This window comes from Takifugu rubripes, chromosome 3 (genome assembly GCF_901000725.2).
Source record: "Takifugu rubripes chromosome 3, fTakRub1.2, whole genome shotgun sequence".
Taxonomy (NCBI): domain Eukaryota; kingdom Metazoa; phylum Chordata; class Actinopteri; order Tetraodontiformes; family Tetraodontidae; genus Takifugu; species Takifugu rubripes.
Window position 1 is genome coordinate 6420988 of NC_042287.1, and position 16513 is coordinate 6437500.

General features: G+C 43.4%; 1 protein-coding gene across 4 annotated transcripts in view; it reads left to right on the forward strand.

The window, feature by feature from the left end:
• celsr3 (cadherin, EGF LAG seven-pass G-type receptor 3) overlaps positions 1–16513 on the forward strand; it is a 64390-nt gene that overhangs the window by 35694 nt on the left and 12183 nt on the right. For all 4 annotated transcript variants that reach the window (XM_029833301.1, XM_029833299.1, XM_029833302.1 and 1 more), the window contains 12 exons: positions 975–1085; positions 1220–1388; positions 5138–5279; positions 6065–6185; positions 7298–7481; positions 7905–8006; positions 8105–8199; positions 9074–9283; positions 12935–13133; positions 15133–15321; positions 15394–15574; positions 15875–16042. In XM_029833301.1, coding sequence (XP_029689161.1) covers positions 975–1085; positions 1220–1388; positions 5138–5279; positions 6065–6185; positions 7298–7481; positions 7905–8006; positions 8105–8199; positions 9074–9283; positions 12935–13133; positions 15133–15321; positions 15394–15574; positions 15875–16042 — 1871 coding nt within the window. The remainder of the gene's footprint in view (positions 1–974; positions 1086–1219; positions 1389–5137; positions 5280–6064; positions 6186–7297; positions 7482–7904; positions 8007–8104; positions 8200–9073; positions 9284–12934; positions 13134–15132; positions 15322–15393; positions 15575–15874; positions 16043–16513) is intronic.

Consider the following 16513-nt stretch of genomic DNA (forward strand, 5'->3'; position numbering starts at 1 on the left):
ACAACTGCTGGAATTTGACTTTTCTTTCCAGATCAAATCAATTTCCCTCCATTCTGTCAATGTATCTGAGACAAATTCACAACCGTATTGGATTATTTGTAATCAGCAATAGGTGCTTTTCAGAGGTGATAATGGAATAAAAAAAGAAAGCAACGTTCCCAGTCTTTGTGTTGATGGATAATCCATGGTTAGTCATTAGAAAACTCTAATTGGATTTATACCTCATTTAATATAAAAGAAGGTGAGACGGGCTTTTTAATATGCTCTAATCTTGAGCAGCTCATCTTCCCCTGCCAGAACACGGAAACAGAAGACTGCAAAAAGATAATAACATATTAAAATAATTCACATTTCAGGGTACAAATGATCCTCCTGCACCATTTAACATTTGTGCATCAGGATGAAAATAGCATGTTTCAGATATTTAAAAATATATTGCGTAAAACGCGTCGTTGGGGATTAAACCTTTTCCTTTTAGTCTTGTGTATACAGTATTACATGGATGCTAAGCTAGGTTAGGAGGAGGACACAGCCAGTTTCACACCTTGTTTCTCCGTAAAACCCATTTGAAATGACATGCGTTTGCATAGTAGCTGTCGTTTTCTTTGAGATGGGTTGGCGTGCGTACAGATATCATCAGCCATGCGCCGCCCTTTCGTTTTTATTGTTTTTCCTGTTCGCTGAGGCCGATACTGTGATAATTGAGGCTCACTGATTTCCTTTTCATGGATGATGCAAGCTGTCAACATTGCCGTCACGAGCGAACAAAGATTGACGGTTATCATTACTTCCACTTAATAAAGTTTTGCTCCATTTTCACCCCCATCTGACTGTTTTGGTGATATTGCGATTAGACAAAAAACCCAACCGGTTCTGTTAAAATGAGCACGTGCTTTAACCTGCGCTGCGTTGAAATAGTCTCTGCCTGTCTTGCTGTAAATGCTCATTTAATCTCTGTCTCCACCCGTCTGTAGGGAACAGTGATAGTGGGAAATGAACTCCGTGGTTTGAAGGTGAAACATCTGCATGTGGGAGGCGTGCTCGGATCTGGGGAGGTTCTGAACGGGATCAGAGGCTGCATACAGGTGAAGATTGATTGTGTTAATCCCTGTTGATGGATGATTGGGAGGAAGTATCATTGCCTTAAATGCAGAATGGACACATTTTACACATTGTAAACACATCGTTTGTTCACGCCGACCGCTGCTTGTGTTGACAGGGCGTTCGGTTGGGTGTGCGGCCTGACGCTCCCGCCCTCCCCCGCCCCACCAGAACTGTTAAAGTGGAAACGGGCTGCACTGTGGGGAACCCCTGTGTGTCGTCTCCATGCCCCACCCACAGCCACTGTTCAGACCAGTGGGAGCGGCACACCTGTATCTGCGAACCCGGTAAGGTCCCGTTATTTTTATCCCAGTGCCGATCTCTCTAGATGGATAAACTAGAAATTCCGCGAGACTCGTTCCGTACAGGGTTAGTGTCAACGTAAAGCTGAGTTGTTGGTCCATTGTCCTACAACTGATGGTATAATGACAATAAAAACTTCTTCTTTTGGGCTGGTTCCTACTGGGAACCTGAAAAACAGAGAACTGGTTGATTTTTTAATAACCAAATGTAAGATAGGGGCTCCATGTGACTCCGAAGTGGAAGTTACAAAGACAGATTTCACTTCCTCTTTGTGAGTAAAATAGCAGAATATCTCGGTCAGGAGCTCTTTTCTGTTTTCTTTTGAACTTAAATTGAATCTGTTAACCTTTTAATAGGGAAGAAGAATTCAGCAGAGGGGAAAAAATTGGGAATCGTTATAATGTGGACCAATCTCAGTTGTGTTCAAGTGCTCTAACTGGGTTAAATAGATATTTGGGAGTGTATAATGAGGCCTCATCTACTGAGAGCGAGAGACTGCAGGCAAACTTTTAAATTATCCTTAGTCAGGTGAATTTAACCAGGCCAAATTAATGAGCAGGAAATAATCCTGATTAAAAGTTAGAGAGAAGAGAGCAACATGAGAAGAGATGGGACGCATATAGACAAGCAGGGAACATAGGATGTTAAAAAGATGGAAATTAAACAGGAGAGAGAGAGAATGTTAATGATTAATGAGGAGAAAGAGGCGCGGGCCAGAAATAGGCTCAAATAAACACTCAAAGTTTTGCGGCAAGAGGAAAGAAGAAAAGAAAGAGGTTGCAGAAAAAAGTCAAATCAAACAGCCTGAAAGCCTTGTTGACATGGGGGGGGGGGGGGGGGGGTAGATCTGCAGCAACGGAGGCAGAGGAAATGATAAAATACACTCAGTGGAGGGTAAATTATTGGCTGTTATTAGCAGCATTCGCTGCCAGAAGTACTGACTTAACACATTAAACCAGCCAATCAGAGGCGCCTAAAGAAGAGAAACGGGTGTTTAAACAGTAACATTTCACTTGTGTTTCCTTCACAGAGCCCATTAATAAAACATTAACCCTGTTTGCCTGACCAAAAAAACAGTTCATTATCCGATTTTTGGAATTTGGATTAATGGAATAATTGGGTGAACACACGTAGATTTCTCCCCGATGCTCCTCATGTTTACCCATCATCCTCATTTATGTCGTTCCTTCGCTGCCGTGCACATCAAAAAGAAGCACAGTGTCACGTTGCCGACGCGTCAGGGAAGCACAGAATGAAAGCACGCGTGTGAAGTAAATAATCAGCATAAAACACAACATCACAAACCACCTGTAGTTGGATTTAAGTGGAATTAGGAAGTTGTCAGTTACGGTTGACAGTACATCGGCCTCACTCACTCACTCACTCACTCGCTCGCTCGCTCGCTCGCTCGCTCACTCACTCACTCACTCACTCACTCACTCACTCACTCACTCACTCACTCACTCTCTCACTCACTCACTCACTCACTCGCTCACTCACTTGCTCACTCACTCTCTCACTCACTCACTCACTCACTCACTCTGGTCCATTTCCACATGTCTGACATGTGTTGGGTCAGTGTTTAAGGGTGCACAACATCAAAGTTCTCCCAAAGCTGCAATGAAAGAGGCGGATTTGGTCTCATCTCTGCGACCAAACATGGAAATGTGTCCTCCGGCTGCGAGTTTCAAACACTCATGCTAAATAGGAGACAAATCAAAGGAAAGTTTTCAAGAATTGAAAAGTTTTTTTGGAAGACTTGAAAGAGGAGGTGAGAAGTTTAACAGGCGTGAGAATGGAGGGTAAAGTTTGTTAAAAGTGGGATCGCCGTGAGCCTGGAAGCATGAGAGAGGAAGCAACAGAAGTGCTGCTCTGCCGCTAGCGTTATACACAAGCCTGCAGGCTAATGCTAACACTCCGGCTTAGCAGCTTAGACACACACACAGGCACACACAGATCATTATCTTCCTGCATCATTAAAAATGGAGACTGTTTTACAATGAATGCTGCTGGAGACAAATCAAATTAATCTTTAATAAAGGTAGTGAGTGGGAAAACATGAAGAGGTGCACTCTAAATAATTCCTTTTCATTTGTGTGCGTTTGCGTGTACCTGTGCATGTGAGTTTGCCTGATGCTTAATCTGTTGTAATGGGTCCGCGGAGAATGTTGTACCACCCCTGTCTGTGTAATAGAAAATAACAATGGAGAGGACACATCACACACACACACACGCACGCACACGCGCACACACACACACACACACACACACACACACACACACACACACACACACACACACACGTACTCACTCGGTGGGAGACAGAAGGGAAAGAGAGGGAGAAGGTGTTCTGCATCACAATCCAGTCAGAGCCAGTTGTTGTTGTGTATTTCTGAAGGTAGTTTCAGTAACTGTAGGGGCACGTTATGGCAAGCAGGTGTGGAGGCAGCCGAGGCCGAGGCCGACAGGCTGGCAAGCACCAAACTGCTACGTTCATTCACCGAAGCGCACTAATTTGATCCAGCGATCTCTATATCAATAAAGCAACCACCCTTTTTTCATGCCTGAGTTCTAAGACATTAGGCATGAAGATTTCAGTTTCCTTTATATCCAGACAGTGAACTTTTCACAAGTTCCTGGATCTTCAAAAATGAACACACACACACACACACACACACACACACACACACACACACACACACACACACACACACACACAGAGCTGATTGCAGCTCTTTGTTCTCGCTACTTTTCTCTCTGTGTCTCTCACGTTGTTGTGACAAGGCCAATGCCATTGTAAGTGTCTGACAACAGCCTGCACCGTCATCACCCTGGTCAGGCGGTTGCCATGGTGAAGTGTAATGGTGAATAGGATGGATAGCAGTTCATTGTGTGTGTGTGTGTGTGTGTGTGTGAGTGTGTGAGTGTATATGTGTGTCTGTGAGCAGTAGAACAACAAAGTAAAATAAATTAAAGGCCAAATACCAACACACATAAATGCCGAATGCACTACAGTTGTGTAGCTCTGTTCTGAATCCCCCACCAGGTGTCACGACACATAGTTTTGGTCACCTACACCATCTGTAGGACACAGATGTACAATATTGGCCATTCTTTAAATTTTTGCAGTGTCGTACAGCCCCTTTTTACGTAACTGTTGCAGGTTTAGTTTACCCCCCTTTTTTAAATTAAATGTAAAACAGGATATCTGGATTTATTCCTTTTGGAGAAAGAATAGATGTCACATAAATGGACACGGAGATGACTGCCTATAGCTTCTATTGACAAACCTGTGAAAGCAGTGGAGCAAGCTACCACACACACACACACACACACACACACACACACACACACACACTTAATCTCTATAGACATCCTGGTCAATGCTGTGAGATTAAAAGAGGCAGCCTGAGAGCAGAGGATGTTCTATAGTAGAAGAAGAAAACTGGGGATCATCTGTGAGTGAGACTTTCAGAAGATGTCGATACTAATATATTACTTCTTTTATTTTTATCTTAACTAAAGATAAAAAGACGCCTGATGCTTCACATATTTTTTTTGTCAGAATTAATAACCAATAAATGATATGGCTTTGCCTGTTGTTGTTTTTTTTCCAATGTTGCTGATCAGATTAAATTAAATGCTGGTTAATTGATAGACTCTGGTGTTGATGAATTATGGGGTGTTTTTGTGTGCAACTGGATGAGCCGTTGTTGTCTCCTCTTGTTCCCAGGCTACTATGGAAAAGGCTGCACGGACGCCTGCCATTTGAATCCATGTGAAAATGAGGCTCAGTGTCACAGGAAGCCCACCTCCTCCCATGGATACAACTGTGACTGTGGAGACAACCACTACGGACAATACTGCCAACACAGGTACACACACACACACACACACACACACACACACACACACACACACACACACACACACACACGCAGCTGCAGCCCTAAAGCATTCCTTTCTTCTTGTCCCCGCTGTTCACAAATATAAAATGAGATAAAAAGAAGGAACTTTTAATGAGCCTTTTGTTAAAACCACCCCGACATTGTCAGCGTTTGTTACTAGGGTGAATATCTACACCTATGAAGCTTCACCTTAATTCTGAAATGCATCCACAGCTGATGTGTTTGGGGCATAACAGTTCACCTGGATTCAAGATGGACGTTCATGGGCACTATTTTAATGAGAGTTTGATGCTTTTAACACAAGCAGAGCCTCTTTTGCTCTTCTGTCCTGGGATCGTTAGCTTCACAGCAGCCACATTGGCAGGTTAAGACTCCTGTAAATTCTCTAAAAAGATCAAAAAGTCCTGAGACTGAACTGCTGTGTAAACTGGAAGGAATTCAGTCGTCCAATCCCTCGCCGTATTGAAACAGGGTCATAAATAATGTGTTTTATCATCTATGACTCAGCATATGATAACTCCTGTCTGTAATATATGTGAAAATGTTCTCACTGCCGCCCCCCAAACGCCGTTTTTCTTTTGCCTGCAGCGACAGATCAATATTTTGTGTTTCTGAGCGCCACTCTGCTTCTGCGTGGCTCACTTTTGCTCCCCGCCCCCCCGTCCGTCTCAGATTAACAAATAAACGTCTGTGGCGCTGTTGCTTTCCCTTTGCACACTCATTCAGCTGTTGCTGCATCTGTTCATGTGCAGAATTGACCACCAGTGTCCCAGGGGTTGGTGGGGGTCCCCGACATGTGGGCCGTGCGACTGTGACACGGATAAGGGCTTCGACCCCAACTGTAACAAGACGAATGGACACTGTCACTGCAAGGTGAGCCGCAAACACACACACACACACACACGTGTGTGTACTGCTGTAGATTCTTTTTAATTGTGCGTGACATTATTCATGTGAAAACACTAGAATTGTTTCAACTGCTCATAGTTGTGGCGGTTTACATGCACGCAGCAGCTAATAGTAATAGCAGCTAATAATGACAGCTAATACTGAACAGATATTTCACAGTGTAATGTGGGTAACACTGACAAGTATTATAAAAGGCCTTCATCTGATCTTTTTACCTCATTTTACCCTTAAAAAAGCACTTAACCCCAGGATGTGTTCAGCCCTCAGATGATCAGGATTTTGATTTTCCTTTTTTAAGGCAAAGTGCTTGTTTGAATTCCGGCCTTGTTTCTCAAGGGCGGTTGAACTTTCTTTCTGAAGCTTTAGAATCGACATGATCATGAGGGGAACTCAGTCAGATCGCACTGATTATCTCTATTTATGAGAGCAGTAAATTTCCCTCCCTGATGTTTGTCTGGAGAAGGGTGTGTTACGCCTGTTTTGAATAATAAAGAAGCAGCATATTACTTCATAAATCTGAATGAGAGTCCCGTCACTGTCTCTTTTACTGTGTTCTAAATCATACAGACTTTAAGAATACGTTTCAGGAAGGAAATGTTCTCAACAAATGCGGTAAAGGTTTCTGATAACGGCGTTGCTCTGTGGTGCGTTCGGGGCCATCGCTGTTTCCCCACCATGTGATAAAACCCTGCTTGTTAGGTCAGACCCGGAATTTAGATTTAAGCTCGCTTCAGTCAGGACCACCACTGAGGAACCAATTCCGCTGACCTCTAAGCTCTCAGGGCTCCAGTCACATACAGATGAGCTGTTTTTGACTGTTTTATAAAATTGTAATATTCTGCCCAGAGGCTCAGATATTGGAGTGACGGGTCGATAAGGAAAACACACCGAAACGAAGCGCCTTTCTGCCGCATCATCACATTATCTTCAAAATGCAATAAAGTAATACAGTGTATTTCAATGCAATTGCGACAGCTTTAATATGTGCCAGCACCTGCGCTTGCCTCATTCTTATGCTGGCGTTTATGTCATTGTTGAAAAAGAGCTTGATGGGACTTCTGTGCACGTGTCTGCAGGAGTTTCACTACCACCCACGGGGCTCCGACACCTGTCTCCCATGTGACTGCTACCCGGTGGGTTCCTTCTCGCGGTCGTGCAACCCAGAGTCTGGCCAGTGCCAGTGCAGGCCTGGCGTGATTGGTCGCCAGTGCAACGCATGCGACAACCCATTTGCTGAAGTCACAAATTCCGGCTGTGAGGGTGAGACGGCTTTTTACTATTACGATGTCTGTACATCTTTAATTAGACGATGATTAAAGGAGAATTTGTGTTTATTAGCGGTACCGTTTGTAGCAGCTGCACGCGCACTTATTGATATATGAGAGTGATTTGAAACCAGTGTGGAAAGGAATTTCCCATAGAGAGGAAATTGTGAGCTGATCTGAATTCAGAAATATGCAATCGATTTTCATCGCTGCTCATATTTTCCTCCCCAGACGGCTCTACCATTTGGCCAAGCCTCGAAATAGTGCACGTTCTTTTTCTAGTCTTCTTTCTCTTCTGTAATTACTTTCTTGGGGGAAAAAAAATGTGGCTGGTCGTGGTGATTTTTAGTGCCATTTGCTGAGATGTGGTTGGGGATGATAATGGGGATTTTCAGCGGTGTCCTGTTCCCCTCTGCAGTCATCTATGACGGCTGCCCAAAGACCATCACTCAGGGGATCTGGTGGCCACGGACAAAGTTCAACCTGCCTGCAGCGGTATCCTGCCCCAAAGGCTCCGTCGGTGCGTAACAGAGCCGCACTTCCAGGAGCTGCTGCAATTTAAACGGTGCACATCTGGACTGAGTCACCCAGATTTGCCATGTTCTCCCCTCTGTGCAGGTGCAGCCATCAGGCACTGTGATGTAGAACGAGGGTGGCTGGAGCCTGAACTCTACAACTGCACCTCACCTCCGTTTGTGGAGCTCAATGCTGCTGTAAGTGAAGTCTATCGATCTATTAAAATAATTGAAGACACATCTGCCGGTTTAGAGTGAGAGGTATGAAGCAGGAATGTAGGATGTGCTCTCTGCCTGCTTTTAAATCTGCCTGATCTGCTAATTTGCATGGAATTAACTGAATGATAGCAACTTTGTAAGGATGCATAAATAGCTGCGGGGTGCCTTTTAATGCAGATATAACTGCGTTACAGTTGGTTTACTGTGTAAGTTAATTACTTTGGTGGTTACAGCACACTGGTCTGAAAACAGTGAACTTTTCCTCAAATAATGGATGAGACAGAGAGACAAAAAAAAAAACAGAGAGAGACCACATAAAATTAGAATTAGCCAATTCAAGGCTGCTTTCTGTAGTTTCTGATTTTATCGTTGCAATTATAACTGTGTGTGACAGAAGTAAAAAGTGTGAAGGCAAAAAACAAACCTATAAATTGTTTTCTTGGCGCTACATTCCTTTTGGGGTCATGGGGACGGTGCTGGAGCCTGTCCCAGCTACAAATAGGCGAAGTGAGGATACATCTAAATGAGCCACCAGCTCATTGTAGGGCCCTATGTGAGCAATTGAGTGTTCTGATACTTGCTCAAGGGTACCTCGGTGGTGCTCTGAAGGTGTTCTGGTGACAGAACACCTTCTGTGGTTTTGTTCCACCAGGGCTCGAACTGAAAACCCTCCCCCTGTCAGCCCAGTCCGCTACAGACAAAATAGACTCTATATATTACAGGAGGATATATTGTGTCTTATGAGTGGGAGGCAGCATGAAATCTGCCTCAGAATCTTTCTTGTCATATTAAAATCCACAGATGTTTACAGTTACGTGAAATATTGAGCAACTCTGCGTCTCTGCGTGTTTAGCTTGACTCTCTGGAGCGGAATGAGACAGAGCTCAACACCATCATGGAGAAGAAACTCGCCCACCAGCTGCGTGACGTGACCGAGGCTACCGCCCGGCTCTATAGCAATGACTTACAGATCGCCGAACGCCTGTTGTCCCACCTCCTGGCCTTTGAGACCCAGCAGAGCGGCTTTGGGCTCACCGCTACTCAGGACGCGTATTTCAATGAGGTAAGAAAAACAAGTTGTTTGGTCTGGACAAGAAACTCTGACAGGAGATCAAACATACGGACACTTTTGTCAACAGCGAAAGAATTTATTTACGGAAAAATGAATTATCCTTTGACAAACTGGTATGAATGTGAGAATGAGCGCAGGTGTGTGTTTAAGTTGATTTGTATGGAGATGACACTGAACAAATTGTAAAATAATATGCAATAAAATTTACATGATGTTCAGAACAAATTCATTATGCAAGATGGGATGTTTGTGGCCCCGGTAATCAAATCCCACCACCAGCATCACACAGATCAGAGTCGCGTCATTTGCAACAAGCGTCACCAACAAGCCATATCTTCAACAATATTATCACCACAAATTATATTTTGATTGATGGGATGTGTAAGGACTTATATAAAAACCAGAGCAGACGATTGCTGGTCGTACCAGTGTAAATATGATTGATATGGTGTTCATTTCTGTGATCCAGGCAGTTTTCCAGCACAGGACGATGGATTATCTTACTGCTCTCCAACAGCAGAACATAAGATATCGCTACCAATTAAGCAGGAACTGAACCATTTTAACATTATTTGATAAAAATTTATTTCATATCTTATGCTATAGATCATAAATCTGGACTGATCCACATATCAAGGAAGTTATTGACCAGCGTCACTGTTGACCAAAGTGAACCTCATTTTGAAACAGGGTCAAATAATTTGCTGACAGTGACTTGTCAGTGACTTTGCTGATTTGTGTGTGTGGGGGGGTTGTTTTTGTTTTTTCAAAATTATTATAAACCAAATGTCATTTACCATGTAACACATAGACCTTCTATAATGCACATCTATCCATCCATCCACTCTCAGGAGGGGTCACCAGAGCATTCAGAGATCATAATAATACTAAAATAGTCATAAAATATGGTAAAAGTATTAATCATATATCTAGAAGCAAAGAAATCACCACCTGAGACTTTAATCCCTTTTTGCCAGGCTGATGTACGTAGAACTCCTGGCTTATTCATGCAGCCAGAATGTGATTAATTCATCTTTAATGGTGCAGTTTAGAAGCTGTTTCATACTCTCATCATTTCTCTACAGCTCAGAAGAAGAATTTAATAAGACACTTAATAATTTATGGTAACAGCCAGACTTCAGCCACCTGATGACAGCTGTAGCAGATTTAACCCCACCCTCTGGTGCTAAAACAATGACTAAGTCATTGATAACGTCGGTTGCTGTGGAAACAGAATAATTCTTTTTGAAGGAGCGCCCACATTCTTCTCCAGCCATGTTTCAGATAATCAGTTGCATTGCTGCAGGTTCACACATTACTGCCAATATCTGCTTTGAAATTAAACAATAATTGCTCCTTTTTGGTCAGAAAATGTTTTAGTTCCTCACAAAAAAATGCATCCAGAGGAAGAAAGAGCAGGGAAACGGTGCTTTTATCACCCTAAGACACCATTACCTCCAGTATTATATCTAGTAAATGTTGCATATGCTGAATTCCCGCTGTGCAGCTCATGTTATCGAACAAAATGCTCACACATCAGCTTTATTTTTTCACCCCATCATGTGAGCCTTCCCCCCCAGATTATTCAGATTTAAAACACGTTCCTCCACAAAATAAAAAGTGATTTATTATCTTGCATTAATGAACGGCAACATTATCATGAGAAAACCACCACACTTAGAGGCTTTTGGCAAATTCATGTGGCTTCATGAAATCAATACCTAGTCTTTGTCTAACAAGAACTGTTGCTATAGCAACAGAGCTGTAGCATTAATGACATCCGGTAGCGAGTGAAATGAAAACCATTTTCTGACTGACATTTAACTTCACCTGACTATATCACTAATAGGGCCTAAATCAAAGGATCGGGATCACTGGTTTACTGTGGCACAGTGTTTCCACAGTAACCATATTTTACTCTTGCCTCGCTGTTTGCTGAACGGATACCTGTGTTTATTCCCGCTTTAACCCCTGACCCTCGGGATTTTCTCTTCCCTCTCCCCATCTGGGGTCACTGGAGGTGCAGCAGTTTCTTACTGCCCATTTTTCCAATAAAGCTGGATATTACACCTCATGCTACACTACACCGCGGTTAAGCAACTAATGGAAAACACGGTCACTATAGTAACCAAGCAGCAGCGACAGAATCTCAGGGTTGCAAGAAAAATAGACAATAGACAGGGGAGGAGGTACGTCGACATCCGGCGAAGTGATAAATGGAGAAAGATGAAAATCTGCATGTGTTTTATGGGAATATGTCGGTAGGTCCAGGCTCAAGTTTCATCAAGAACATGTTTTTAGATACGGTAACAGCAGGAACGTCAGATAGCGTAGATGCTAGAATAACATGCAGCATAGCGAACACGTTTGTATGATCTTTTCTTTTTTCTTAAACCGCCTCTGCAAAGTGAAAGAGCCCAGGGAGTTGACTAAGAAGGGATCTTAGATATGAAGCTTGTTTCTGTGGGCTGCACGCGGTTTAATCTGAACCAATGGAAGCGGCATCATGGTCCAACCCGTCACCCCTGCCGCTCCTGCTGCTCCTCTTCCCTCTGTGATCCTGTCATCTGCTGCCTCCATTATCCTCCGATGTTGTCATCACTTATTACCCCTGTAGATTAACCTGAGCCATATGAGGGCACAAATATCTCTGAGTTTGTTGATCACTTGATTCCCTTTTCATCTACAGTTGTGGTTTATCATTATTCATCTGGAGATATTGTTAAATGTTCATACCAGTAATTATGTATAGACACATGAGTTGAATTGTTTCATAAGTGACGTTACCATCTTCACATTTGTTAATAAGTCCACGATCCTCATACCTGCCACCAGGCTGTCCTCATACTAACCGCTACAGTGCACCGTACAGTAAATGATTCCCTTTTTTACACGAGACTTATTCTTGTGTATTTTTCCCGGGAGAATTAGGAGAGATTGAAATGCTTTATTGCTTTTGCTGGAGTCACACTGACCTCTTATATTGTTTTTTGTTTGTTCAGAGATTTTTCATCCGTAACTGAATCTCAACTAGAGCCGGGAAGAGTGAGACACCACGGAGCCACAGAGTTTTAATAGACTTTTTTTTTGAAAAATGAATAAATTAAAGCCTGGAAACGCAGCTCATTTAATCAGGGGCTGAAATAATTTGGGTTTGTCTTCACTCAATAAAGGTAAAAATAACAGAAACCACAAGTTTAAAATCCCACTGCAATGTTAATGCTTGGCTGCCTGTATGTACAGGGGTGATGTGATATGTGAGCTCTACTGTGGGTTTTGTCTGGATATGACTGGAATCAGCATCACCAGACGCTCCGTCCGTTCTTGCCGACTTTCTTCGCTCTTGTGTTTGAACATTAAGTCTGTTGACCCTGTGATGAACCCCAAACAGCAATGAATACCTAATTAAGACTTCTTTCTCTCTTCTTTTTTGCCATCTCAAGCCTCTTCTTTTGCCTAAATTCCTGTAAAATAAGAAATAACTCATCATTATTTGTTGTGTGGTTACTTTTCCTCCCAACACCAGCTGTTCTCGCATCCCAGGTTTGAGTCAGTTTTTTTTCTCAACTCCAAGTTCTAGGAAAAGAAAGCACTCTTTTAAGAATTTTAATTGTTTGTTGTTGTTTTTGTCACCGCTTTTAGAACCTTATACGGGCCTGCAGTGTGCTGTTGGGTCCCGGTACCTCTGGGCTTTGGAGAGCCCTCATTCAGAGTCAGAACCACATCCCAGGCGCTGGGCCAGCCGAGCTGACGGGTCTGTTGCGGCAGTATTCCCAGAACCTGGCCAAAAACATGAAGCTCACCTACCTCAACCCTGTGGCGCTGGTTGCTCCAAACCTGGGTGAGCGCAGAGTCAACAAACACACATTCATTCCGCTTAAATCCACAACTAGAGGGGAGAGACAGTAATTAAATTTTAACAGGCGATTTGCTGTGGTTGTCCCATCACACTGCAAATCACCGCTGTGAAATCAGCTACAATAACTCCATGGGAAGCATGAGAAGAAGACCGCTGATGCAAATGAAGATGGCACAGTCAAAGTGCTGGAAGCAGCACATGCAGATGAATTTCACGCCGCCCACACACACACACACACACACACACACGCTCGCCCACAGCAGCGTCTCCGAACACCCCCGGGCATTCCGAAAGCTGGCCGACACGCATCCTTCAGATGTGCAGATGCCACAAACATGAATCAAAACCACACAAATAAACAGGATCTGGCGCTAATTGTGCTTTTCATTGACAGTACAGATAAAGAGACACCGTGATTGTGTTTATCAGTAAAGCTACAACAACTTTATGGCAAGAAATATGTCCAAAAAAGGGTAATGTGCAGGACTGGAGGGAGTTAGCAGCAGCAGAAGAAGGTAAACAAGAATCCAAACAAAACTACATGGTAATTAATTACTGCACCCCTGGATGAAGCTTTGTGGAAATAAACTGAAACTTCCTTCTTAGCATCTGCTGGATTATTGACAACGGAGCTGGCAGTCAAGGAACCAGGAAGGTTTAACGGTTATTTTCATAAGCAGGATCAGTTAGATGCAGACTGAGGTAAAGAGCATCGCTGAATTTCCCCAATTCTGCTGAACACATGCAGATTTTTAAATTTCACCCCCAAATGATGCGAAACCTCGAAGCTGAGCTTGGCACGAACAGCCGAGCAATAAGTGTAAAGCGGAAGGAATATAAAAGACAGTTAAAGCATCATTTTCACACTCCCACACAGACACGTCCAACGCGGAGACACACTGCTCTCGGCTAAATGGGATTGGGCATGGGTGGACCGGCCTCACAACCATCTGCTGCCCTTGAATTCATGTGTGACTAGTTCACGTCGGTGTCGACGGACATCTCTGCAAAAGGAAATTTTCAGAATGAAGCAGATTTTTTCCCAGCCTAAATCATCATAACATGCTCCTAAAATCCAAAGACACTCACTGGGCTGTGGACACACTCCTCTGGGCTTTTTACACTCCTGTTGTCTGGATCAAGTGTTATTGCATTATTGAACACTCGACATTGACTAGTTATTTCCTGTTGGTCACAGTATAATAGGGCAGCGCCTCTGCTTCTGCCTGCATGTATTGGATTTCATATTAGCTCGTCACACTCCAAAATCCACATAGAATTAATGGCTTATTGAGTCAGACAATTCTGGCGTCTCCTCTGAACTAACGATAAAAGAAAATAATTTGTTTGTTATATGGACCATTCACCCATTAGCCCGGATTTAAAGTGACAACCGTTGTTATTTGGGAGTGTTTTTAGGACTTTAAGCAGGCTAAATAAAAGATACATAGACACTCTGGAATGTGTTTTAAGAGTTAGAAGTGAAGGTGATTAGAAGCATGATAACTGATATTTTTAAACCTGATTCAAAAACTAATCTAGTTATTGTGAGTCCAATAATTGATATTTTATCACAGTTACAGCCTTTTTAGGGAAACAATCATTATAAAAGTGTGTTTTCTAGGCTCTATTTCCACGTTAGAGCATTAATTGTATATTATTGAGTGGTTCTCATCAGCCTTCTCTGTCACTGTGGAATGATTTGAATTGTTCACTATCAATTCAGCCTAAATTTAGGGGCCATTATGTGAGTTATATTTAAAAATGTGACACTAAACAAACAAAAAAAAATCCCAGGAAACCAAATATCATTGATGTTTTTTTTGTTAAGTTTTTTGGATGAATGATACTATAATGCTGCTGCAGTGGGCCCAGGCTTCCTTTTTGATGTGAATACGATGATGTTAATGATGATATTTCTAAACTGGTGAATTTCAGTTTGTCCCATCAGTTCTCACGTTCGCTTCTTTTCTTCTGCCAGTCATGAACCTGGACCGCGTGGAGACCCAGACCCACGTGCGGCGGCGTTTCCCGCGATACCACACCACCCTCTTTCGGGGTCAGTCTCTATGGGATCCTTACACACATATCATAATGCCTCCCACTGCCCTCGTGGCGCAACGACAGCAGCACCACACCTGGAAGGACAGGGAGCGTACCGACAAAGAACGTGAGAAACATGAGTCTGTAAACAAAAAGGTGTGAGGAAAGCAGATGTCTGCTAACAGACTTTCTATTACAGCCCATCAAAATCAGCCACCACCCCCAATCAGCATGTCGGCCAATCAGACGGTGGAATACACATCGGCCAGACGAACGCTTCCGGCGCCGGAGCAGCCCGTCACCATCGTCATCTTGTTGATCTACCGCAGTTTGGGCGCCGCCCTCCCTCCCAAGTACAACACAGACAGAAGAGGAGTGAGGTGGGACTCAATCATCCCCTGAACAATAATAATAATCCCAAGAGATTCACAAACACTGAATAGTCTCAGGAAGGAATCATGCTGGATTAACTGCATCTAAATTGCTTTTTGTAAACCAGAGCATCGAAATATATCATTTATTTTTATCAGTGTTAAAATTTTATCCATCCTCAAACTGTCCAAACACTTGTTTTTAGCTGTTTCTATAGTAACAATGATCCTCTCTGCTCATCCTAACGTTACTGAACATTACACTCTACTTTCTCCCGACTAAACATTCTGCCTCCTTTTCTCCCTCAGGCTTCCCCGGCATCCAGTAATGAACTCCCCAGTTGTCAGCATCTCCGTCTTCAACAATGAGACGTTTGTGAGCGGACACTTGGACCAGCCCGTCCTGCTTGAGTTCAAGCTGCTGGAGACGGCCAATCGCAGCAAACCGCTGTGTGTGCAGTGGAACCACAGCAGCCAGTGAGTGCAAAGGGCACTGGAAGTCTATGAGTTTGTGTGCTGAGAGCAGGGCCGTGCTGAAAAGAGGAAGCTAATTTAAATTTAAGGGCTGGTGGATGTTGTTCAGCTCAGCAAAGTGAGAGTAAAAGCATACAAGACTCGACCAGGACTGATCGGAGGTAAATAAACCCGCTCTAATGCAGAACACTGAGGGGAGGAAAGAAACAACAACTACAGGAACAACACCCATGAGATGCTTTTCTTGGTACATTTTCTGTAGTGTTTGTTTTTGAAACAACCCCCCGTCCTGAACCACGCCGTCGCCTCATCAACTAAGATGTGCAGAGAGAATACGGTGGCGGCATTTTTGCTAATAGCAGACATTTATCACCACTCCTTCGGTCCCCCTGCGTCAGGAGAGAAACGGGGCCAATCAGGATTCAGGACAGCTGTGCTTAATGGTTGAGGACAAACCCGGGACCAGGAAAAACA